This window comes from Podarcis muralis, chromosome 5, assembly GCF_964188315.1.
Source record: "Podarcis muralis chromosome 5, rPodMur119.hap1.1, whole genome shotgun sequence".
NCBI classification, from domain to species: domain Eukaryota; kingdom Metazoa; phylum Chordata; class Lepidosauria; order Squamata; family Lacertidae; genus Podarcis; species Podarcis muralis.
In genome coordinates this window covers 13,182,945-13,208,493 of record NC_135659.1, presented here as the reverse complement: position 1 = coordinate 13,208,493, position 25,549 = coordinate 13,182,945, and the positions used below count along the sequence as shown (strand labels likewise).

Genomic DNA, 25,549 nt, shown 5'->3' with positions numbered 1-25,549 from the left:
CCTGAACCAATAGTTTCAAATTGCAAGAAGGGAGATTCCGACTAAACATCAGGAAGAACTTTTTGACAGCAAGAGCTGTTCGGCAGTAGAACGGATTCCCATGGGAGGTGGTGGACTCTCCTTCCTTTGAGATATTTAAGCAGAGGTTGGATGGACATCTGTCAGGGATGCTTTAGCTGAGATTCCTGCATTACCGGGGATTGGACTAGATGACCCTCAGGGTCTCTTCCAACTCCACAATTCTACGATTCTATGAACACAGCGGGACTTAACCCAACGCTATCAAATCTGAGAAAAGAAGCCTCGTTTTGCACAGAGGATATTTTGTAGTTACTTCTAACACCTGGAAACAACATCCCAGCATGGGCGTAGCCAGGATTTTTGTGGATCCCCACAAAAAGTTGTTTTTTTGGGAGATGCCCCCCCCCCTAATAGTTGAGCTTTGTCCAAAAAGTTGTTGAGCATTTTTGGAAGACTGCCCCCAAAAGTTGTTAAAATTGAGTGTTTTCAAAGCTCATCCAAAACACTGTTGAGCTTTGGGAGACTGCCCTGCCCAAAGTTGTTAACTGAATGTTTTCTAAGCTTTTTTTGTTTTAGGACACCAGCCTACACATCCCCCCTGGAAAATTTCCTCCGTTATTAATATTATTATTATTCTAGATTTACTTATACCCCATCTTCCCCCCACCCCCACGACATGGACTCAGGGCAGCTTACAGATTAAAAACAAGAAGATAGAGGTAAAAATTTAACTATAGAAAATACATTTTGAGGGTTTATCTCAATAATCAAATAATAGATATTATTAATATTGATTGATTGATTGATTGATTGATACCCTGCCTCCCCCCCCCCACGACAGGGACCCAGGGTGGCTTACAGACTAAAACAAGAAAAGTTAAACACAAAGAGGAATAGAAACCCCAACATTTAAAAAAAATATTATTATTAGAATCAAAAATATCTTTATTTGCATCAGCCACCAGCCATAGCAATAAAATAAAATGTACTGAAGATAGAGGTAAAAATTTAACTATAGAAAATACATTTTGGGAGTTTACGTCAATAATAGATATTATTATTATTACTGACTGTTTGATTTAAAAAATATATATTATTATTAGAATCAGAAAAATCTTTATTTGCATCAGCCACCAGCCATAGCAATAAAATAAAATGTACTGAAGACAGAGGTAAAAATTTAATTATAGAAACTACATTTTGGGGGTTTACATCAATAATCAAATAATAGATATTATTATGATTGATTGATTGATTGATTGATACCCTGCCTCCCCACCCCACCCCCCGTTGAGGGACTCAACAAGAAAAGTTAAAAACACAGAGGAATAGAAACCCCAACATTAAAAAAAGCAACAACGAAGATTTAACTGAATTAAAATTTAGTCTTTCACAGAAAGACATATAGGAACATATTCCAAAACTGACAGAGCTCAAGCGCCTCAGAGCCCTTCGCCCCGCCCCCTCGTGACGCCGCGCGCGCCTGCGCAGTTCGGAGGCCGCGCCTGCGCCTGCGCCTCTCTGACCTCCGCCTCCGCCTGCCGCCTCTCCATCCCTCGCTCTCTCCGTCTCCCTGGCAACGGCGCCTTCCCCGCCCCCTCTGCCCCCCGATGTCCGCCGGCGACGGACGCCCCTCGCAGCCCCCCTCGCGCTTCAGCACCGCGGCCGCCGCCATGCAGGGGGAGGACGCCCGGTACCTCAAGAGGTAGAGCGCCTCAGGGCCTGGTGGTTAGGGAGCGGCAGCGAAACGGCCCTCTCCCCCCCCCCGGCCGAGCATCCTCCCCTTCTCTCCCCTCACCCCCCCTCAGGTGTCAACGAGAGGTTTGGGGTAGGGGGGCGGGAGGTGGTGGGAGGTGGAGAAAAAGCCAGGGGAGGGGGAGAGAAGATGGCGGCATGTTTGGGGAGAAGGTGAGGGTCCTTGGGGTGGGGGGAGAAGGTGAGGGTCCTTGGGGTGGGGTGAGAAGGTGAGGGTCCTAGGGGTGGGGGGAGAAGGTGAGGGTCCTTGGGGTGGGGTGAGAAGGTGAGGGTCCTAGGGGTGTGGGGAGAAGGTGAGGGTCCTTGGGGTGGGGGGAGAAGGTGAGGGTCCTAGGGGTGGGGGGAGAAGGTGAGGGTCCTTGGGGTGGGGTGGGGTGAGAAGGTGAGGGTCCTAGGGGTGGGGGGAGAAGGTGAGGGTCCTTGGGGTGGGGTGAGAAGGTGAGGGTCCTAGGGGTGGGGGGAGAAGGTGAGGGTCCTTGGGATGGGGTGGGGGGAGGTGAGGGTCCGTGGGGTGGGGGGAGAAGGTGAGGGTCCGTGGGGTGGGGGGAGAAGGTGAGGGTCCTTGAGGTGGGGTGGGGGGAGAAGGTGAGGGTCCTTGAAGTGGGGTGGGGGGAGAAGGTGAGGGTCCTTGGGGTGGGGTGGGGGGAGAAGGTGAGGGTCCTTGGGGTGGGATGGGGGGAGAAGGCGAGGGTCCTTGAGGTGGGGGTGAGAACTTAGTGGGGTGGAGGAAGCTGCCTCAGGTTGAGTCAGACCATTGGCTCATCTTGCTCCGAATCAGGTTCCCCCCCCCCCCCCATGAAGTGTTGGATGGAACACAACTCCCATCATCCTTAGCCAACTTCTTCTTTGGCGATGCGTTGTAGTCGAGTAAGATTGTCTTCCATAAAAACGGTTTGAAAAGTCAGTCTGTAAATGACTCTGGAGGCCAATTCTGGATCCACACGTCCTTCCACAGTGGGGACATAGGCTTCCAGGCGGGAGTTGATCACGGTGGGCGTTTGCCAAGCGTGCCTTCCTCTTAGAACTTTTGTCCTGAGTTCGAGCGTCTTCAAAGCCCATGACACCTTTGGTAAAGGCTGTTCTCCAATTGGCGCGCTTGCAGGCTAGTGTTTCCCAGCTGTCGGTGTTTCTACTACGTTTTGTTAGATTTGCCTTGAGAGCGTCTTTAAACCTCTTTTGTTGACCACTGCCATTACGCTTTCCATTTTTAAGTTCGGAATAGAGTAGTTGCTTAGGAAGACGATAATCAGGTTTCTGGACAACATGAACAATCCAACGAAGTTGATGTTGATGAATCATTGCTTCAACACTGGTGATCTTTGCTTCTTCCAGTACACTGGCATTGGTTCGCCTGTCTTCCCAAGTGATGTGTAAAAATTTTTGGAGAAACCGTTGATGGAATCTTTTGAGGAGTTGGAGTTTATAAGTGGTCCATGTTTAGGCTGCACGGCCAGTGGTCAGAGTTGATGAGCTTGTACTTCAGGGACATCCAGGGTTTCAAGCAGAGATCTCTCCCAATCCTGTCTGGAGAGGCCAGCCCCAGCGTAAAAACTAGGTGCAAAAAATGGCTTTTTAAAACCAAAGTTGCAGTCGCCGAAACAGAGTGTGTGGTTGCTATTTTGGGGGCAAGATTACTCTAAAGTCTTATTTTCCAAACAATGGGCTGACCGCAATCGATTATCAGTTCAACGTCTGGCTGGTTCTGAGGACGACCTTGAGCTGGGTTAAGAACGCTGAGAACTTGAAGAAGAAAAGTCCCTTGATCCAATGACATGTATATATAGGCCTATTCTGAGCTCTCTCTTTTTAACACTGACTGCTCCTGCTCAGGGCTCAAGCTGCACAGAAAAAGCAATTAGGTTCCAGAAATTCATTCTGATTGTGCAGATAAAAGATAATAATAATTTTATTATTTATACCCTGCCCATTTGGCTGGGTTTCCCCAGCCACTCTGGGCAGCTTCCAGCGCATATATAAAAAGAGATGTCTTCTAAAAGTTGGGTAGTAACTGATAAGACTTCTACAGGATGGGGTATTAGTGTGTGAAAGGAGCCTGGATCCAATGATCCCCAGGCATACATCTCCAGATGCTGAGAGATCAAGTGCCATCGTGGCACCCAGACATCTTCACTTGGTCGCAAGTGGTCGAAAGCTAAGTGTAAAATGCCGCTGGCACCTTGCTAATTTCGAACATTGGCCAGTGGGGGGATTGGACCCGGGGGGACCATCTGCTCACAAGGCACATATTCTCTTCCACTGAGCGATAGGTGGGAGAGCTTGACAATGCCACAGGAAAGTGCTTTTGGAAACTTTTGCACTGCTTCATGGCAAGAAGAAAGCAGACAGTGCAAGGGCATCTTTCTAAGGCATGATACTTAGCAGAATAAACTTTAAATGTGAGGGCAGTTTTCAGTGGCTGCTAACATTTGTGTCTCTGAATGTTAGTTCCTGGGGAACAAGCAACGGGAGGGCTGTGACCTTCATTCCCTGTTTGTGAGACTTCTTTCTGATCACTGTTGGGTTTTGCAGCAGTCCAGCATTACTTGATATATTTTTATGATCTTGTGGCTTGATAGTACACCTGGTAGATGGAAGGCCAAGTAGTGTGCTCAGCTTTATTTCCTCGTCCGTTACTGTGACAAATAATAGGTGCTGATTGCTATCTGAAGTGTCATCCATGTATACTCTGAGACAGCTGCTTGAAATAGCATCTCCTCTATCAGTGGTTCCCAAACAACCCCTCATGAAAATTGCTGATGGTTTTGGTGGACCACAGTGCTTTTTCTGCCTGTTGTAGTAACTGAAATGCGTTGGGCTAGATGACACACTGGAGCACGTCAGTGGAGCTCATGGATGATGAATGATGCAAATATGGCCTGGAACTGGTAGATACTGCTTTCCTAGAAACATCTGCATTTGCTAGCTCTCCATTTGTCAAAATGGGAATAGTAGTAACTGCCTCAGCTGACTATTCCAAGAATAAACAAAACTGTCTAAAGTACATTTTGCACTAAAAGTTCTGTGTAGGTAATAAAAAATACAATTCTCACCCTTTTCAGGTGAATAGAATCTGCTTGTTTTGGTGATGGGAAGCAGTAATTGGCTCTGTCATTCTTTTTGTGCTAGGATCAGACTTTTTCCTTATGGCTTTTTCATTAGAAATGGTTTTAATAGTAGTTAGTTGTATCCCACATTTCAGGAGCAAAAGATGACAGTAAGGCTTTGTACTGAGAGACAAAGCCAATAAGTCTTATCCAAATGAAGAGAACAAAAAAGGAACATATACTTTGGCCAAAGAAATACAAGCAAGTCAATAAGAGATGCTGAAAAGAAAAAAAGGACTTTAGGAGCATATTGCTTAAGACATAAAAGACCAATAGCAAACCAGTCTTTAAGGAAATACAATAGTAGCAGGAGACCGCCTAAGGAGGGCGGTAGGACCTTTGAATGTCAAGAGGGTCAAATATAAGTTGAACTTATTGTATCAAATATATGTTTTTCTTATCACCCAGCATAATTGCTACACATAATTTTTCTTACTTAACAGGAAGGTAAAAGGGGGAAATATTGATGTACATCCATCAGAAAAGGCACTTATTGTTCACTATGAAGTGGAAGCTACCATCCTGGGGGAGATGGGAGATCCTATGCTGGGAGAGCGAAAGGAGTGTCAAAAAATGTAAGTTTATAGTGTTCAGAAGTTCTTGTTAAAATACCTTTGATGTCTAGCTTTTTTCAATGTTAAAGTTTTAAAAAGTTTAAATCAGGAAATTTTCGATAACCTAAATCAGTTGAGACTTGATTGAGCATATAGTGGACTATATCTACATAATATACAAAAAATTGGAAGGAGCGTTATTGGTTTGGTTTGGCTTTTGTTCATTTTTATTATGTATTTTGTGTTCTCGTTTTGTATTTTAATGTTGTGAACCACCCTGTGGTCTTCGCATGAAGGGCAGTAGACAAATTTAATAATAATAATAATAATAATAATAATAATAATAATAATAATATGTGTCAAAAAGATTTTCAAAAGCCAAATATTTCAGGAAAAAAACAAAAAGCATAATATTCTAACCCAAAATGGCGGGGGAGAGCTGGAAAGTCCTTGTGGCTCGCTAGGAGACACTCCCCTGAGCCCAAAGAGGACACCAATGAGCCAGAAGTCCAGAAAAAAAGACTCCAAGGGCTCCAAAATGGCATGTGGGAGTTCTTGCTGCTATGCTACCCCGCTCAACAGCTGGGGGGGGGGACTGTATGTACTGCAGTGGGCTCCCCACAGGATGCAACCCCCACGTAAGTGGGGAGCCACCTGTATATGAGATCTGCATCAGCTAAGAGTGAAAAATCTTGGATTATATTTTACAGCATCCGACTGAAGAGTCTCAATGCAAACACAGACATTTCTTCCCTGGCCCGGAAGGTGGTGGAGGAATGCAAGCTTATTCACCCCTCCAAACTAGCAGAGGTAGAACAGTTGCTGTATTACCTGCAGAACCGCAGGGACACCTCATCGGCAAAAGGTGGGCAAAACAAGATTAAATGCAGACTTCGAAACAGTCTGTGGTGTAGGCACCTCTCACTTTTACCTGTTTATTGAGGAGAGAAGAGCAATGGTGAAGGCAGCCTCTCTTTCCACCAGATAAACAACTTTCTGGAGAAAACATAAACAGCCAAGTAGAAGAACACTAAAATATGAATACGTTATTCATTAATCAAGCAATATCGCTGGCATTTTTGTTGTTGAAAATTCTTTCCCAAATGTGCATTTAGTGAGATAGAGAAAGATGCCGCATGATGCTTTCAACTCTGATCAGTGTTTTTTTTGGGGGGAGGGGGTGGAGAGGGAAGGTAGAAGGAAAGTCCTTAAGATTGGGATCCTAAAAGGTTGCATTAAATTGTAGCCCCCTGCAATGTCCTATTTACAGAGTATTTTACCCATGATTCCCAAGCTCAGCAATGGCCCCCACTAAAAAAATCCTGGCTACACCCATGCTGCCTTTCTAATGGCAAATAATAACAATTGTAAAGTTACTAGAAACTACTTCTCAAAATTAAATACAGTTTCTCATAATGTCAAAATCAACATTGTGACATAACGTATTAAAATGTAGCTTATTCAGTTAACCACCAAGTCAAAATGCAATTCCTATTTTGTCAGTCCCGTAGTATATTCATTTCTTTATCTTCTCTTGTATATTTCTATGTGACAGAGAGTAACATGGAATAGTTTTCTAAGTGTCTAATGATGATGATAAGGTTGGTAGACATGAGAAACTGGCTCTGGTAGATGCTGGCACAGGCAGACGAGACAAGAATTCCTGGATATTCCCCTGTTTCGCCCCAAGGGGCTTCATCATTCATTCATTTCAACTGGTTTTGTGTAATATAGGCGTTTAGGGACGCGGGTGGCGCTGTGGGTAAATCCTCAGCGCCTAGGACTTGCCGATCGTCAGGTCGGCGGTTCGAATCCCCGCGGCGGGATGTGCTCCCGTTGTTCGGTCCCAGTGCCTGCCAACCTAGCAGTTCGAAAGCACCCCCGGGTGCAAGTAGATAAATAGGGACCGCTTACTAGCGGGAAGGTAAATGGCGTTTCCGTGTGCTGCGCTGGCTCGCCAGATACAGCTTGTCACGCTGGCCACGTGACCCGGAAGTGTCTGCGGACAGGGCTGGCCCCCGGCCTCTTAAGTGAGATGGGCGCACAACCCTAGAGTCGGACACGACTGGCCCGTACGGGCAGGGGTACCTTTACCGTTACCTTTTAATATAGGCGTTCTAGTGGTTTTGCCTTTCTAATGGCAGTTGCTCCTCTGGAATGTCATTCTTTAGGTTGCAATGAGCTGCTGCTAGGAGGGATAGTGTCCCCTTAGGTGTGCCCAGAGAAGCAGTTTGTGTGCTCTTTTCTTTTGTGCGTAACCCAAGTGGTAATCTGTGATAATGGACAAGACTGATACCCTGACCTCAAAATACGTCTACCTAGAAATCAGTAAACTATGGATTTCAATGGAACTTCCCCAAGCATGCATAGGCTTTTGGCATGTATGAGTGTCACTGACTCAGGACTTTTCAGTTCTCCTCCAGATCCTTTTTTGAGCTGAACATAAAGAGACGGTTTAAAATAAAGCAAGAATGTTAAAGGAGCCTTTATTGCTATGACTCTGTTTTCCTTCCACAGAAAAGAAGGAAAAATCCAATAAGCCAAAAGATCCACCACCTTTTGAAGGGATGGAGGTAGGCATTGTTAAAGTTAGCGGATTTTAAATACTGTATAGTTAAACTTTTCTGTCATCTCATTGACTTGTTTGGAACGAATTAATCTGTTCTAGATGAATTAAAAAAATTACTGAAAGATGCAGTCGTACATGATATTAATGTACTTCATAACCATTTTGTAAAATTGCAAAATGGGGAATTCCTTCCTTGAAGGGGTTTTAAGCTGAGGTTTGTCATGGATGCTTTAGCTGAAATTCCTGCATTGCAGGGGGTTGGACTCGATGACCCTCAGGGTACCTTCCAATGTCATGATTCTATAGTGCACTTTGTTGTTGTTGTTGTTGTTGTTTTAAAAAAATCAAACAATGTTTCATATAATTTTATGCTACTTAACTACTGTGTTTAATGATACAGAAACTGACACTTTACAAAATAAAATGATTAATTTGGGTAGCACATTCATGTTCATAATGGCTATCTTCCCCACCCCCTGAAGTTTTCATTCACACTTATCTCTCAGTGTCTCATTTCATATTTTTTTTAAATATTTTATTAAGTTTTCTTTCAGATGTTCAGAAATTTACAGAATAAAAAGTAGAAAGTAAAAGTATGAAAAAGAAAGTGTACATAAACTCCAACTTTCCAAAATACTTTAACAATTCCAATCGGACTTCCCCACATCTTCCGACTCCTGTGTTCTTTGCAATTATAACATCAGCAATTTGTTACCTTATTTCATATCTTACTGTATCTGTCAAATACTATGTTTCCAAATTTAAAATACTGTATCAGTTATTTGTACCCTATAAATAAACATAGTATGGTAACTTCATGTTGTCTACCTCATCTTTCTTATAACTTAGTTTCCAATTCACCTATTCAAGTTGCTGAAGCAAAAGTTTCCTAATCGTACACATTCTTAACATTCATACAACTTATAATGTTTTTGCAGATAGTCCTTAAATTTTTTCCAGTCCTCCTCCATTATTTCTTCTCCCAAATCACGGATTCTGCCAGTCATTTCAGCCAGTTCCATGTAGTCCATCAACTGCGTCTGCCATTCTTCCAGCGTGGGTAAATCTGGTGTCTTCCAGTACTTTGCGATGAGAATTCTTGCTGCTGTAGTAGCATACATAAACAAAGTTCTATCCTTCTTTAACACTTTCTGGTCCACCATGCCCAGGAGGAAGGCCTCTGGTTTCTTGGGAAAGGTATACCTAAATACCTTTTTTAACTCATTGTGTATCATTTCCCAGAAGGCCTTCACTTTTGGGCAGGTCCACCAGAGGTGAAAGAATGTCCCTTCAGCCTCCTTACATTTCCAACATTTATTGTCAGACAAATGGTATATCTTAGCAAGCTTGACTGGGGTCATGTACCACCGGTATATCATTTTCATAATGTTTTCCTTCAAGGCATTACATGCCGTGAACTTCATTCCGGTGTTCCATAACCTTTCCCAGTCCTCAAACATAATGTTATGCCCAATGTCCTGCGCCCACTTTATCATGGCAGATTTTACTGTCTCATCCTGTGTATTCCATTTAAGCAGCAAGTTGTACATTCTAGAAAGTATCTTAGTCTTTGGTTCTAACAGTTCCGTCTCTAATTTCGATTTTTCCACCTGGAAACCAACTTTTTTATCTATTTTAAACACCTCTTGAATTTGAGCATAATGTAACCAGTCTCGCACCTTATTTTTTAATTTCTCCTGGCTCTGCAGCCTGCAATTGTCTCCAGTTTTTTCAATTATTTCCCAATATTTCGGCCAGTAGGCCTCCATGTTGGGTCTTTTTCGAGCCTTGGCCTCCACCGGTGATAGCCACCTCGGGGTCTTACCCTCTAGTAAGTCTTTGTATTTCATCTCAGTGTCTCATTTCAAACCTGTTTATACAAGATTTCATTCCTCACTAGCTACTTATACAAATTATCCTTTAAATGCAGTGGGGCTACTTATATGAAAAATAAGGAATGAATTTAAGTATGCAATTTGTTTTACGAATGCAATTTGTTTCCTGGTGTGTCTGCAGTATTTTTCTTTTTCTCTGCTTGATTTTTTCAGATTGATGAAGTAGCCAATATCAATGACATGGACGAATACATTGAACTACTTTATGAAGATATTCCTGATAAAGTGCGTGGCTCTGCACTAATTCTGCAGCTGGCCAGAAATCCTGATAATCTGGAAGAACTTCTGCTTAATGGTAATTTTAGGCTTATTTCTAACTTTCAGTTTGTGCTGGGAATTTTGCCTCAGTAAATGGAGCAGGCTTAGTAGTCAGATTTACAGATAACCTTTTCAGATAAGTACTAGCCGAATGCCCTGGCATCATCCAGAGAAGGGGGGGAAAGCACTGTTCCTAGCTGCTAGGGCATAGACAGACACCTTATAAGTCACAGAGTCATCAGTCATCAGTATCACTCAGTAGCCATTTCACCCTCTCCGCCCTTAGTAGTCTCCGCCCTTAGTAGTCTTTATGCATGTTTGTTAGGTTTAGCTTAATTACTTATTTTTTAATATGCATATGCATCACTCTGCCTCACAGTTACTTGAACCAGAAATTTTTCAGCCACTGGTTTGCTAAACTATGTTCCCTTGAGACACAGAATTCTAACTTCTAGCAGTGAGAAACTGAAGTGGAAGCTCTTTAGACATCTTATTCTACTCTTGGCTTCTTTTGCTTTGATTTCTGGCTCCTATTCTTTATACCTCTCCATCTTTGCTCCTTGATATTTTTCATATTTTTCCTTTTTTTCCCTTTTAAATTTTTAAATTAAATTTGTATACTGCCCTATACCCATAGATCTCAGGGCAGTTCACAACATAAAATTACACAAAATACATAAGCACAAAGACAACCCAGTAATGTCCCCTTCCACAACACATTTAAAAGGGCATTGGATGTCAGTCAGCCAAAGGCATGGTTAAAGAGGAACGTCTTCACCTGGTACCTAAAGGTGTATAATGAAAGCGCCATGCGAACCTCCCTGGGGAGAGCATTCCACAAATGGGGAGCCATCGCGGAAAAGGCCCGTTCTTGTGTTGCCACCCTCCAGACCTCTTCTGGAGGAGGCACACGAAGAAGGGCCTCAGAGGATGATCTCAGGTTGCAGCTAGGTTCATATGGAGAGAGGCAGTCCTTGAGGTCCTGAGCCATTTCAGGCTTTATAGGTCAAAACTAGCACTTTGAATTGGGCCCAGAAACTAAATGGTAGCCAGTGCAGTCAGGCCAGGATCGGTGCAATATGCTCAAACCACCTTGCCCAGTTGAGCAATCTGGCTGCTGAATTCTGCATTCACTGAGGTTTCTGAGCTGTCTTCAGAGGTAGCCTTAATGTATAATGCATTGCAGTAATCTAAGCTAAGAGGTTGGTTCCCATTCCTGCTTTCTGCACTAACGCAAACTTGCTTGCCATTTTTGTGTGCCTAGATAGCATATTGTAAAGCAAGTTTTAGAGGGATACTAGAGGGATAACATGGTAGGATATATTTTGTGGCTAAGTGCATGTTTCAGATGGTCTTATGGGGCAAGAATGTTTGCTTCCTGATGCAGTGTAATCCGCAGCTGAGACTGATCATACTCTCCCCCTTCTTTAGAAACTGCACTGGGTGCTTTGGCCAGAGTTCTACGAGAGGACTGGAAACAAAGTGTAGAACTTGCTACTAATATCATTTATATTTTCTTCTGCTTCTCTAGGTATGTCACATAATTTATAATGTATATGAATGTTTTCTGAAAATTTAATATATATATTTTAAATGAGGACGCTGAAGCACAGAGTAGAACCTCTCTATCGTTGCAACATCACTGATCTGTTTTTGTGTGTGTTAGACTGGCAGTAGTTTTGTTTCAAAGCCAATCACCCTGGTCTAATTTTTTTTTTTAATTGGTATTTTTCATAATGTAGTTTTTCTCAGTTTCATGGACTTATCACACACTACAAGATTGGGGCTCTCTGCATGAACATCATTGATCATGAATTGAAGAGGCATGAGCTGTGGCAGGAAGAACTCACGAAGAAGAAGAAAGCCGATATCCTTTCTGTAATTTTATCTTAGCCTTCATCTTAGCTTTGTTATCTGTAGTAGACAAGTGGGACTGCAACACAGTATTGTAGCATTTAGTGCTCCTGTTCAGAGATCCAACCACCTTCCCTTAAAAAATTCAGTCGCTACTGTGTGTTCACTAAGAATGCTCAGTCTCCATTGGAGTATTTTGGGGTCCCCTCGTAGGGTTCCTCCCCTAAAGTTCTGCAGGCCAGGTATTACTTCTCTTTAAGACTGGTTAGTGTCATTTTGACTACATAAGGAGGCACACCGATGGGATGAGCTCACTGTTCATTATAGGGCTGAGACAGCAAATTGCCTTAGACTAATCTGATTGCTTTGGGACACGGGTGGCGCTGTGGGTTAAACCACAGAGCCTAGGACTTGCCGATCAGAAGGTCGGCGGTTCAAATCCCTGTGACGGGGTAAGCTCCCGTTGCTCAGGCCCTGCTCCTGCCAACCTAGCAGTTCAAAAGCACGTCAAAGTGCAAGTAGATAAATAGGTACTGCTCTGGCGGGAAGGTAAACGGCGTTTCCGTGTGCTGCTCTGGTTCGCCAGAAGCGGGTTAGTCATGCTGGCCACATGACCCGGAAGCTGCATGCCGTCTCCCTCAGCCAATAAAGCGAGATGAGCGCCGCAACCTCAGAGTCGGTCACGACTGGACCTAATGGTCAGGGGTCCCTTTACCTTTACCTTTAATCTGATTTCTTTACTTATAGAAGTTGTCAGATCCTAACTTTGAATTGCATCAGACTGCCTGTACTCATGACTGAAGAGTTTCTGTTCGTTCTTTTTTTCCCTGATGTGTTGAGCATATTCTTAACTCCCAATGTTCACTTGATGAAGATCCTGATAATCAGACCCTGAAAAAAGAATATGAAAAAACCTTTAAAAAGTACCAGGGACTGGTTGTCAAGCAAGAGCAGCTACTTCGAGGTACAAAGTCCTAATGTAGTAGTTACTTCCTCTGTTCTTAATGGTTACAAGGACTCCAAGGTTGTTGATGTCCTTTTAACACTGAAGCTATTTGGGCTACTCGGAACTGCTATTTCAGCGAAGCTTATTTTGGTTTTGCAGCTATTAATAGCAGGTGGACACCTTTGCTGAACTGTGTGTTTTTTTACACCTGTTAAAAACATTTTTATTTCAACAAGCTTACCCAGACTTGTTACTTTGGAGTGTCATTGGTTGTTCCTAGAGTTGGTGAGGTCCATGTGCTAACAACAAAAAACAGAGCTGTGTCATTGACCCGGTAGAGCAGGCGCCCCCAACCTCCGGCCCTCCAGATTTTCATTTTTGGGAATATGGCAACCCTAGGTAGGAGCCAAGCCATGTCTAATATTTGATGTTTGGCCTACAACTCCCATGATCCCTAGCTAGCGGGACTAGTGGTCAGGGATGATGGGAATTGTAGTCCAAAACATCTGGAGGGGCGAAGGTTGAGGATGCCTGCAGTAGAGGTTCCGCAGGCACTTTTTATTGAAAATGTAAATGCCTGCTGAAAACCTTTCTATTCCACAGGCCTATGCAGGCAATTAAGGACACATCTTTCTGCAATAGCTAGTTGATTTTTTAAAATAAATAAATAAATAAATAAATAAATAAATAAATAAATAAATAAATGTATTGTTATAAACCGCTTTGATTTTTTTTAAAAAGGAAATAGAAGTATGTAAATATTTGTTATAAATAAATTACATTTATTTATTTTTAAAGTTTGATTATTTTATTGATTTTTAAAATAAACATTTTAGACTCTCTTATGTAAACTGCTTAATATACTTTTTCATTAAACAGTCTATGAATTTTGTTAAACAGCCTATCATTTCTACTTACAAATTCATCTGTTGAGAAAAGCCCCCTGCTTTCAGGTTACATGAGGCCTGCATAGAGCTAAGGTCCTAGCACACTGCCAACATCAACTAGGTATCAGTTAGTGACCATCAGAAAATGAGAAATTTCTAGCGTTTGTTTAAGAAGTTGTGTACAGTATTGGAAGAGAAAAGGTGCTGAATGGATAGAATATATTGAAGAGATAAAACTTTCTATGGAAATTTGATACTAGATCATGGATATTAATAGTACAGGAAACTGTGGACCCCAATATTCTCCTAAATATTGTTGGCACAATCAAACCACAGTGTTAGCAATACCGAAGTGACCTTCCCTGGGCACAATGCCTAAATATGATGGGATGTTATTACACAATTTGGAAGCATGTATAATCTTTTGTGGCACTTGGTTGAAGTATAGATAAGACCACAGATCAATAGCGGATGAAATCTCTTAACGCTTTGTTCATTCATATAATTCAACTGGAGAATTGAATTTGCCTTTCTTTTTTTGCAGTTTTATTTATTTATTAAAGTTCTTATGTTACATCAGTAAACATTATCATATTACATCACAAGCCTTATTATACTGTAATTTTCAGCATGTAAACTTTGAATTTGCCTTTCATTATGAGTTGTAGATTCCATTGATTTCAGTGGGATGTGTAACAAATAATACTGCCTGGGTATAGCTTATTATTATTTATGCTTATGGTGGAATGAACTTAAACCTTCTCCTATAATTTATTTGAAATGTTTCCCTTTATTCAGAAATCTTACTGTAGGTAGCAGGTTTAGAAAGAGAGCCCCTTTAACTTTAAGACTAACTGCTAGTTTAGTCACCAGCCATCACATTCTAGCTCAACTGAAAGGCGTTTCTCTGCCTCTGGAACCTCCAGGGAAACAGTTCTGAGCAACCACTCATGAAATGTGCTAGTCCACCTTTGCTGCTTAAATATGATCCACTGATGATTCTGTAAAGAGAGAGGTGGTGCCCCCCCGGGGGGGGGGGAAGGAAAGGTCAACAACTTTGTCCGGATTTTCACTTTTGGGAATATGGCAACCCTAGGTAGGAGCCAAGCCATGTCTAATATTGTTACGATAATTGGTGTAAATATTTGAGTTTATTTTTAAAAGACCAAGCTACATTTTCCCAGTAAACTAAAACACTTGAAATATATACAGTAGCTTACTTCCGCCTTTTCGTTGTTGAAATCACTTAAGCATCAAAGAGGACACACTATGCTTAAGTGGCTCTCATTTCACTGAGCCATACACAGGAGATGTTTGCAGTATCCAAAATCCTTGGAAATATTTCACATTCTTAGAAATGAATGAGCGCTACATTTTTTGTTTCTCAGTATTCTTTCTCTCCCCTGCCCCCAAATGTGCCAGTTGCCCTTTACCTGCTGTTGAACCTTGCGGAGGATACTCGTACTGAGCTGAAGATGAGAAACAAAAACATTGTCCACATGTTGGTGAAAGCTCTGGACCGGGATAACTTTGAGCTGCTGATACTGGTTGTTTCATTTCTGAAGAAACTCAGCATCTTCATGGAAAACAAAAATGATATGGTAAATCTTCTAGCATTTTGCTGAAACCGTGTTAGTTGTCTATGGAAAGCTAATCAACAAAAGGCAATATCATTGCTTTCCTGTTCTCCATTTGTAACTAGGTCTTCATTTGCAGTTTGCTTGAATTGGTATGGTGTTAGATCAATTAGTTTGCAATGCCTAAGTATCTGGGAATTTGAACCTTCATGTACCTCACACAGGGAAAGATAAAAGCTCACTGGAAGTGTGCATGTCTTTCATGTAGAGGAGTCCCTTACAACTCCAGGGCTTGGAAAGGTCTCTGATATGTTGAAATGCTATGGCCAATCACAGTAGATTTCTATGGGATCAACGGACAAATGGATGACTTGGTGTATGCAGCCATGCCTTTTATCTGAATATATTAGGTTATTCAGAGGGACACGGGTGGCGCTGTGGGTTAAACCACAGAGCCTAGGACTTGCCGAACAGAAGGTCGGCGGTTCGAATCCCCACAACGGGGTGAGCTCCCGTTGCTCGGTCCCTGCTCCTGCCAACCTAGCAGTTTGAAAGCACATCAAAGTGCAAGTAGATAAATAGGTACCGCTCCGGGGGCAAGGTAAATGGCGTTTCCATGGGCTGCTCTGGTTCGCCAGAAGCGGCTTAGTCATGCTGGCCACATGACCTGGAACCTTTCTGCAGACAAACGCCAGCTCCCTCGGCCTATAGAGTGAGATGAGTGCTCAACCCCAGAGTCGGCCACAACTGGACCTAATGGTCAGGGGTCCCTTTACCTTTTTATTAGGTTATTAAAGAGCAGCAATAGGGAGCCTATAGCCCTTCAGATGTTGTTTGACTGCAACTCCAATCATTTATTTCAGCAGTTAAATAAAGGCAACTCCCCTCTTTTATGGGGGTTAAGTTCCGGCTCCCCACACACCTAATGGGGAGCACCGTCTAGACACCCTTTAGATGCCCTCCCTGCCACGTTCTTTTCACCTAGATAAAAAATACTGCACCAAAAATATCCACAACTGGAATTGAAGGAGACATTGTGCTTAAACTCTGTTTTTTTTTTTTGCAACATTCTGAACTTTATGATATTACAGTACTACGTTTAAAATGCTGCAACAGATGCCTTGAATTCAGTTACTGAGTTCTTGCTTGTACCCTTCTATGACTCCTGTTGATTTAAAAAGGGATGACAAAGACATTCTGATTGTTTTCTTTCCATTTTACTTCTTAGATTAAAGAAATAGGCATGCTTTTGCATAAAACTAGAGAGTCTTGACATGTATCAGAGAAATGTTGCTGAGGAGAGAAATCTTGTTTACTGCCAGTCATGATCAAATGTCTCTCTTTGCTCTGTCCTCTGTGCAGAAAACATGATATCGGGATATGATACTGCTCATAAGTCTTTGGAATATAGCTTTTAAAATGAATTAATTAAATCGTTGTGGCATTTAAAATGATATGCAGTTGAATATGACCTTCATACATCTGTTAAAGGGTAACATTTTGCTGCCTGGAATACACGCAGTGTCTTGGTAGTTATAGTTTCATATAGTTAATTGTTTCATCTCACTCCTCCACCCCAGTTTTTACTAATTCTTGAATTGCATTCCTAAAGTTCTGAGCCTGTAGTATCACTTGAACAGGTTCTCTTTCCAGATGCTAAGCATTGCTGAACTTTGACTTAAGTATTGTTTATGTTTTGGTAACCTTCAGCCAGAAGCTATTCATGAGGAAACTTCAGCAGACCTCTTTTTAGAAAAATAAAAATTACTGTATTTGAGGAGAAAATGCTTTGGAAGCCTTGACCTTTTAACCGTTGTTCCATTTTATGAAATCTTTGCAAGAAGGCTTTCGGAATTCTTACTTTCCTATGCTTCTAACACAGGTTGAAATGGATATTGTGGACAAACTGGTTAAAATGGTACCATGTGAACACGAAGACTTGCTGAACATTACTCTTCGACTTTTACTGAACCTTTCGTTTGACACAGGCTTGAGAAATAAAATGGTACAAGTTGGGCTTCTTCCAAAACTCACTGCATTGTTGGGTAGGTTTCAGTCTTTTTTCACTACTCACTTTACCCTTTGTTGTTGTTTAGTCGTTTAGTTGTGTCCGACTCTTCGTGACCCCGTGGACCAGAGCACGCCAGGCACCTCTGTCCTCCACTACTTCCCGCAGCTTGGTCAAACTCATGCTGGTAACCTCGAAAACACTATCCAACCATCTCGTCCTCTGTCGCCCCCTTCTCCTTGTGCCCTCCATCTTTCCCAGCATCAGTGTCTTCTCCAGGGAGTCTTCTCTTCTCATGAGGTGGCCAAAGTACTGGAACCTCAGCTTCACGATCTGTCCTTCCAGTGAGCACTTTACCCTTAGAGCTACTGAAAGCATTTTCTTAGTGAAATATTTTCTGGAGAAATACATATTTTTGTTACTGATCTCCTAATTATTACCAATTCTCTAACATCCCCCCTTAAATGAAGCTGTTTCAGAATATAGCAAGCATAGTTCAGGGTATAATTTGAGTTAAAGCTCTCAAAGTAGGAGGAAAATGAGAATAAGATGTGGGGAATGGGAAGAAATTTGGTTTTGTTTGCCTTTTAATGAGAAGCAATCGAAGATGCACTTCTTGAACACAGCTAGCCTCTAAAATTTGCACTTCTCTGATTTTTATATAATGTTTTCCAACCAAACAATCTGTACAAAAACACATTTATTATTGTTGTTAAAAATTGTATACTGCCCTTCATCCAAAGATCACAGAGAAGTTCACAGCATAAAAAAATGAGAACACATAATAATGAGTATAAAAATGCATACATTCATGCAAATGACAAACAAAAATGCATTAGGTTGGAGGAAATTGCTTGCAAGAATATGTATATTGGTCAAACATGCATTCAAAAATGTATTTTTTAAGAGAAATCCACACTTCAATTTAGACAAGTAGCTCTCTAAACTGTAGTTCATTCATATATCTCTGTAATAAGCCAGCTTGAATTAGGTCCACACTTGGAAATTATGTCTTCTATCTAATGATTAATAAATGAAGTTGAGCACCACTTCTAGATGTAATATTAAACATGATATATCTGCAAAATTAGTTTCTGGATATTCTCAATCAGTGTTCAAAGCTCCCTTTGTTCTAGGCGCATTTTGTGACATGGAATTTCATTAGCACAAGCAGTTTCTGAGCTCTGGGTGCAGTACTGCGCCTAAGATTTCAGATTAAAACTGCAGAGTGGAAGGAAAGGCAGGTCCTTTTTCTGCCTCCCCACTTCCAGCTACTCTCTGAAGCCTGGAGAAGAGACCCTCTTAAGAATATTAGGGGGGTGGACAGGGGAAGGACTAGACCATGTGAAAAATGAACATAATATTTTAGCTGCAGTTCATTCTTTTTCAGCTTTGTATTCTTATTAAAAAAGCATGCCTAGACATTCCATTGTTGTGCCCATAACCTCGGTTTAAGGTGCCATTTAGCTCCTAGCTTTCATATCTCGGTTTCTAACACTGTTCTCAATATGTATTTGCGTGCAGTTCTTTAGTACATGAGTATAACAAGACTGCATATCTATTTCTCTGTCCAGATCATCACTTTACATAGTCATCCAGCTAAAAGATGTATTTTGGAGGGCCATCCAATCTGATGAAGTTCAAACAGGTCACTGTTTGTAGTAATATTGAATTACCTGTTGGCAAGAGGGATAATATTTATAATTCTGAACCCTCGCTTACATTCTGCTTTTGATATGATCATCATAACAGTTGCTTTAAGTGGCTGAAAGTCCTTTGGTATATTGACAAAGGCAGCACATATCACAGGTTCTCAAAAGACTTCTGCTGATATGCCCACACAGATATTTAGCACCTCGGCACTCCATGAACCTGTTTGTCTCCAGAACCCAGCTTGCTTTCCGTCAGCCAGTTCTGTCAAAAACTTCTAGCACACATATCAGTTAGCTACACTTTTATTTTGTTGGCTGCAAATTTGCGCAGGCTGTTCTGAAGCTGGGCAAGGCAAATCCTACAAAGATGGCTTTTTATTCCCTTAACAGCTGAAAACCCAAGCCATGGGAGCCTGTTTCTATTTAGCCTTGTCCAGAGAGATGTGAGCAGTGAAATATTTCCTCAGAATTCTTTTGTAATCCTGGCATGACCCTGCTTTGTGTTGGTTTGAAAATGAGAGGAATAGCTGTCAGTCTGCCTGAAAAAAGTAGGTTGGGATCTCAGTGTGCTTGAAGCACGCTTGTGGATACTACGGAGACAGACACTTTGGGGTGGATTTTTGCATTCTTGTTTCTTGATTTTTGCATGGTGCCTTTTTTATATAGAAAAATTGTGTCTGTACTCACCATGAAGTTGTTCTAGTAAGTGCCACACTTTTAACATTTGGGAAAGAAGGTGCCGGTACTGCGTACCTTTGAGTATCCCCAGGGGGGAAAAGCACTGGACCGTCAAGATAGCAGGGGGAGCTAATGGGTTGCTCTCTAGATCAGTGTTTTCCAAACTTGTGCCTCCAGCTGTTTTTGAACTACAACTCCCATCATCCCTGACTAGCAAGACCAGTGGCAAGGGATGATGGGAATTGTAGGCCAAAAACAGCTGGAGGCACAAGGTTGGGAAACACTGCTCTAGATGTTTGGGACTACAGCTCCCATTACCGCTAACCGTTATACGAATCGGGTGGCCTGATGGTCATTGGAAGCTTAAACGAAAGGAACTGTAACAATCTAAGTGCACCAATCCATCTTTTGAAAGGACACGAAGGCCTTTCTTGACAACCTTTCAGAACATAAAGAGGATTGTGGCAGAATGAATTGATTCTTGTAAGTTAGTGCCGGGCCCAGATAAATTATACTTGAGTGCTGTTAAAGTCCAGGGTTAGGGAGCTGGCCTGTGGACTGGATCCTGATCTCCCCCAACTCCTGTGGGTGATTTTAACAGGTGAGTGAGGGTTGTCCACCTATCTGTCCCTGCTTCCTGCATCATTACCTGCCTGTTGGGTTTAGGGCAGGTGGGTGTGGCTTGGGAGAAATGGCCTTCCCAGCCAAATTAGGACCCCTACGAGGCCTATTTAGGCCTACGGGCCTGAGGTTCCCCATTGCTGCTATGGTTCCTTAATTGGCAGGCATTCATTCTTTACCTTTGGTCTCAGCTGCACTGGCAAAGAAAAAGTGTTTTATATTGTGTTGTTTATGCATTCTAATACTTTGACACCAGATGGTGCTGTGGAGTTCTCTTTTTGCTAACCCGATTTCTCATACAAAGTTTGACATGCATTTAACTGACACACTTCTTTGATGTGTCTAGCTCCAGCTTTTGTTACCCTAGGAAATAATTTTCTTGACCAATATAGTGTAATAAGGCCTGTCTCTGAAGTCACTTGGGCCATCTGCCTATAAAGTGAACTGTTCATCAAAATTGGGGTATTGTAAAAATGATGTTAACCAAGATGATTTTTTAAGTTAGTAAATGCTTTTTAACCTTCTTTTGACTGCAATACCTTGTTCTTTCTCCTGAGTCAGTTCTATGAGGGGTGCTGCTGTTGGTAAAAAACAATGAAGGAGAAAATGTTTGTACAATCCCACTTCAAAATGATTCTGCACCTCACCTTCTTAGTTTCACATTTGTGGCATAATTGAATGGCCTTAACTTTGACTGTCTTGTTTTTTCTAAACCCCCTTCCGAAAAAGGCCTGGTCTTCAAAACCTGTTTACGAATTCGGTTTTCTCTGAAGGACAGTATTGCAATTTGTTTCCTTAATAAATGGTGATGTAGAATCTCAAAACAGATGATCATATTGAAATCTGGAGATAAACAGGTTCATGGAGTGCTGAAGTGCTAAATATCTGTTTGGGCATATCAGGTTGTGCTTATAACTTGTAACTGCTGCCTCCTGTGCTTTTGCTGTATTTGCAACACTGAAGTGACCTCTTAGACGCAAACCTGGGTAGTGTGTGTGGAGGTCCTGGGCTGCCCCAAGGCCTTGCTGTTGTGATCCAAAGAAAAGGAAAGCAATATATTTGGCACCAGCTTGGCGGCAGGAGTTGCCTGAAAGAGGCATACAAGACACTATCCAACAGCTTTAGGGACTCCACTCCAGATTTGTGTAGGGTTTACTTCTGAGCCTTTTGTTCTCCCAAAGATGTATTGCAAGGCATTTTTTCGTGGGGTTTACAACCAAAGCCTTTCTCATGAAAGAGTGTAGCCACAAGGCTGCGGTGGTTTAGGACCAGAGTTTTCCTTCTCCTAGTTGGGCTACTTTCCCATTTTTGTCCATCTGCCCTTCAAGCTTAACTTGTTCACAAAGTTTAATTGATAGTCAAAAACAACTGCAAATAAACTTCGTTTTTATGTCTTTACACGTGTCTTGTGGTATTATATGCTGCTATTGTGTTCAGTTTTATCTTCAGCTTTTAAAAAGTTCTATGCCTTCTTTGTCTACCAGAGCTATGGTCTTTTTTTTCTTTTTTTTAATAAAGGTTCCATTATTTTTATGGACGTTTATTTCCAAGAAGTTTAAAACCAACTTTTCCTTTATGCCCTGGCTTGGCCTTTTCATAATGAATTTAATATGCAGTTTCACACATTTGTTTGAGAAAGGGCCTTCTTATTGGCTACAGCAATGTTGTTCTAATTTTAATAAGCCTAATTTATCCTATAAAGAAACATACATTTTCCAACCCGATTAAGTGAGCAAACAATTAGGTTTAGATGTGGCAGATCGTAACAGAAAGCACATGTCCTGCCCTGAGAGCACAGCAAAGTCTCTTATCAGGATTGCTTGAAGTTATTCATGGTAGTAAAATGTTATGCTTCCTCCTGTTTTCCCAATTAAATGAGGAAACCTTTATTCCTATGGCAGTCCTACCACAGCTGGTTTCAATATTTTGTGTGTGAACATTGCCTAAGGTGTCCTTTTCTTTCTAGCAGTAACTAGCTGAATCATATTAAGAATGAAAGGGATTGGTCTTGGGAAAACAGTAATTATTCAGAGATTTATTCAGAAGGTGGGTTTTGTGCTATTTGCAGCATGCATGTCTTGGAAAAACATGTTGCCTCCATAATCCATGTAGGTCTAGAGTTGCCTAGATAGAAGGCACTATGGAAGAAGAGATCCTAGGTCCCTAGGCTATGCTTGCACTGAAGTGTCAACAGTGCTAGATTACGTCATTCAAGGGTGGGTGGGATTACAAAGTGCAGATTTGCCTGTTTTTGAAGGGAAGCTCACCCATATTGCAGGATCCAAGTGCTACTTGGATGGTCATTTCCAGAGGGTGATGCTTAGGGCCCCATGGAGCCTTCAGTGTGGAGTTCCTCAGGGTTTAATTTTATTCCCTGTGCTGTTTAACATCTACATGACACCACTGAGTGAGGTTATCTGGAGTTTGGGAGTATGTTGTCAGCAATATGCTGATGACACACAGCTATACTTCTCCTTTACACCTGCAGGTGAGGCAGGGATGAACGGGACCATGGTCTTACCTCAGTAATGAGGATGAGAGCCAACAAACTGAAACTCAATCCAGATAAGACCTAGGCCAGGCATAGGCAAACTCGGCCCTCCAGGTGTTTGTGGGACTACAGTTCCCATCATCCCTGACCACTGGTCCTGCTAGCTAGGGATCATGGGAGTTGTAGTCCCAAAACATCTGTAGGGCCGAGTTTGCCTATGCCTGACCTAGGCACTGTTAGTGGGGTGATGGATGAGAGGTTGCCTGCTCTTGATGGGGTTACAGTTGTCCCCGAAGGAGCAGGTATGCAGCTTGTGGGTACTCCTGGATCTCTTGGTGTCGCTTGAGGCTCAGGTGGCCTCAGTGTTGTGGAGTGCCTTCCATCAGCTTCTGCTGGTGGCCCAGCTGCGCCCCTTATTTGGACAGGGATAGCTTTACTTCTGTTTTCTTGGCTCTGGTAACCGCTAGGCTGGATTACTGCAACACATTATACGTGGGGCTACCTCTGAAGACGGTTCAGAAACTTCAGCTGGTGCAGAATTCTGCTGGTTAATTCCACCATATCTTCTGCTTTGTCATGCAGTCAGTGAGAGGAAGTTCCTTGTCTCAGTTCCAGGGCCGGTGTAAAGTTGCCCCATTGACAGGGATGTGCTGATGGTCTGGAGGGGTATAGCATATGTGTGTGCCTCCCTGTGTTGTCTCCCACCCTGTCCCACTTTTAGGTGTTTTCAATGGCATACGTTTGCCAGCAGAACTGCTACACTGATGAAGTTTTCCATTGGCCTATGTGCCATGGTGGCAGCATATTTCGTGTTCCATCGGAATAGTAGGACTTCCGCCATATTGCCTCTTGGCCAGTCTGACTTTTTTGTGGAATTCCTCTGTTAATCTAAAAATTATTACATGTGGGAAACAAAACAAAAAGTGGAAAATAAGCTCAATGGGGTACAGGCATTGTCTTGTTCTGCACAGGAGCAGGCAAAGGAGATATGCAAAGGAAGGCATATATGTTGGGGTTTCATGTAGTATTGTGCACATATTCTTTAGCGCAGATGTGTCAGATTGGTTCTAATGAGTAGGGTGTACAAGTCACAAAATTAGAGAGAAAATTAAACCTCAGTGTTGCATTGCAGCCCTAGCATGGTTAGGGATTGTGTACTAATGAGCAGGTTAGAGTAGTTTTGGTCCATAATTGCCGCTACATGGCTTGCTTAATGTTCAAAAGCTTAAAATAATTTTGAACTTTGGATTCATCATATGTGTAGTTGGAGCTTTTAATTTGTTGAAAACTTGTTGTGAAAACAGCCCAAGGGACACAATATTTTTCCACCCCAGCTGTTCCAGATGAACTGCAGCTGCAAATTTAACGGTATTATTTCTATAAACCACTGAGTATATTTTATAATGGCAATAATTTCCACAGAAAAACCAGTTATTGCTGCTAATGACTGGGTTGTTGAGCATTAACAGCCTTCAGCTGGGAATGACCAAGTGTTCTGGAATGGTAGTATAAATGCAAAGGACAATTGAATAACACTTTGGAATAATGATTTGGTTAATCAATGATAAATTCCTGTGGGAATAAATTCAAAGTATTTCTGACCACCCAGTTTATTAGCCAGTGAGCTCATCATTATTTAACCTTATTACCATAATACATAATGTCCAGGCTGTTAGTTACTAGAGCTGTCCTTAAGTGTTTTGGCCAACCCACTATTAGTCATTAAATGCTGTTGTTTTTAAACAGCTTGTCTCTCTGCAAGGCATCATATGACTATTTTTATCCTTGTCTTTTAAAAACCTTGCATAGAATTGGCATTTGTGTTTATATCTGAATTGTTGCCTTGCTACGACTTTCCCTATGAAACACCATATAATCTTGCGCTTAAATTGGGTCAATCTGGTGTGCTGTGCTTCTGCCTTCCCTTTGCCTATCTGCCTTCCAACTTTATCCACTCATAGAATCATAGAATCATAGAGCTGGAATAGACCACAAGGGCCATCGAGTCCAACCCCCTGCCAAGCAGGAAACACCATCAGAGCACTCCTGACATATGGTTGTCAAGCCTCTGCTTAAAGACCTCCAAAGAAGGAGACTCCACCACACTCCATGGCAGCAAATTCCACTGTCGAACAGCTCTTACTGTCAGGAAGTTCTTCCTAATGTTTAGGTGGAAACTTCTTCCTTGTAGTTTGGATCCATTGCTCCGTGTCCGCTTCTCTGGAGCAGCAGAAAACAACCTTTCTCCCTCCTCTATATGACATCCTTTTATATATTTGAACATGGCTATCATATCACCCCTTAACCTCCTCTTCTCCAGGCTAAACATGCCCAGCTCCCTTAGCCGTTCCTCATAAGGCATTGTTTCCAGGCCTTTGACCATTTTGGTTGCCCTCCTCTGGACAGGTTCCAGTTTGTCAGTGTCCTTCTTGAACTGTGGTGCCCAGAACTGGACACAGTACTCCAGGTGAGGTCTGACCAGAGCAGAATACAGTGGCACTATTACTTCCCTTGATCTAGATGCTATACTCCTATTGATGCAGCCCAGAATTGCATTGGCTTTTTTAGCTGCCGCGTCACACTGTTGGCTCATGTCAAGTTTGTGGTCAACCAAGACTCCTAGATCCTTTTCACATGTACTGCTCTCAAGCCAGGTGTCACCCATCTTGTATTTGTGCC

The 25,549-nt window shown here is 42.2% G+C and overlaps 1 protein-coding gene across 1 annotated transcript in view; it reads left to right on the top strand.

Annotated features, from left to right (window-relative positions):
- The first annotated feature begins 1,527 nt into the window (after positions 1 to 1,527).
- KIFAP3 (kinesin associated protein 3) overlaps positions 1,528 to 25,549 on the top strand; it is a 73,357-nt gene continuing 49,335 nt past the window's right edge. The window contains exons 1-10 of the mRNA XM_028732451.2: positions 1,528 to 1,726; positions 5,324 to 5,455; positions 6,145 to 6,299; positions 7,952 to 8,007; positions 10,052 to 10,193; positions 11,588 to 11,687; positions 11,899 to 12,023; positions 12,876 to 12,974; positions 15,266 to 15,444; positions 17,303 to 17,465. Coding sequence (XP_028588284.2) covers positions 1,632 to 1,726; positions 5,324 to 5,455; positions 6,145 to 6,299; positions 7,952 to 8,007; positions 10,052 to 10,193; positions 11,588 to 11,687; positions 11,899 to 12,023; positions 12,876 to 12,974; positions 15,266 to 15,444; positions 17,303 to 17,465 — 1,246 coding nt within the window. The 5' untranslated portion in view covers positions 1,528 to 1,631. The remainder of the gene's footprint in view (positions 1,727 to 5,323; positions 5,456 to 6,144; positions 6,300 to 7,951; positions 8,008 to 10,051; positions 10,194 to 11,587; positions 11,688 to 11,898; positions 12,024 to 12,875; positions 12,975 to 15,265; positions 15,445 to 17,302; positions 17,466 to 25,549) is intronic.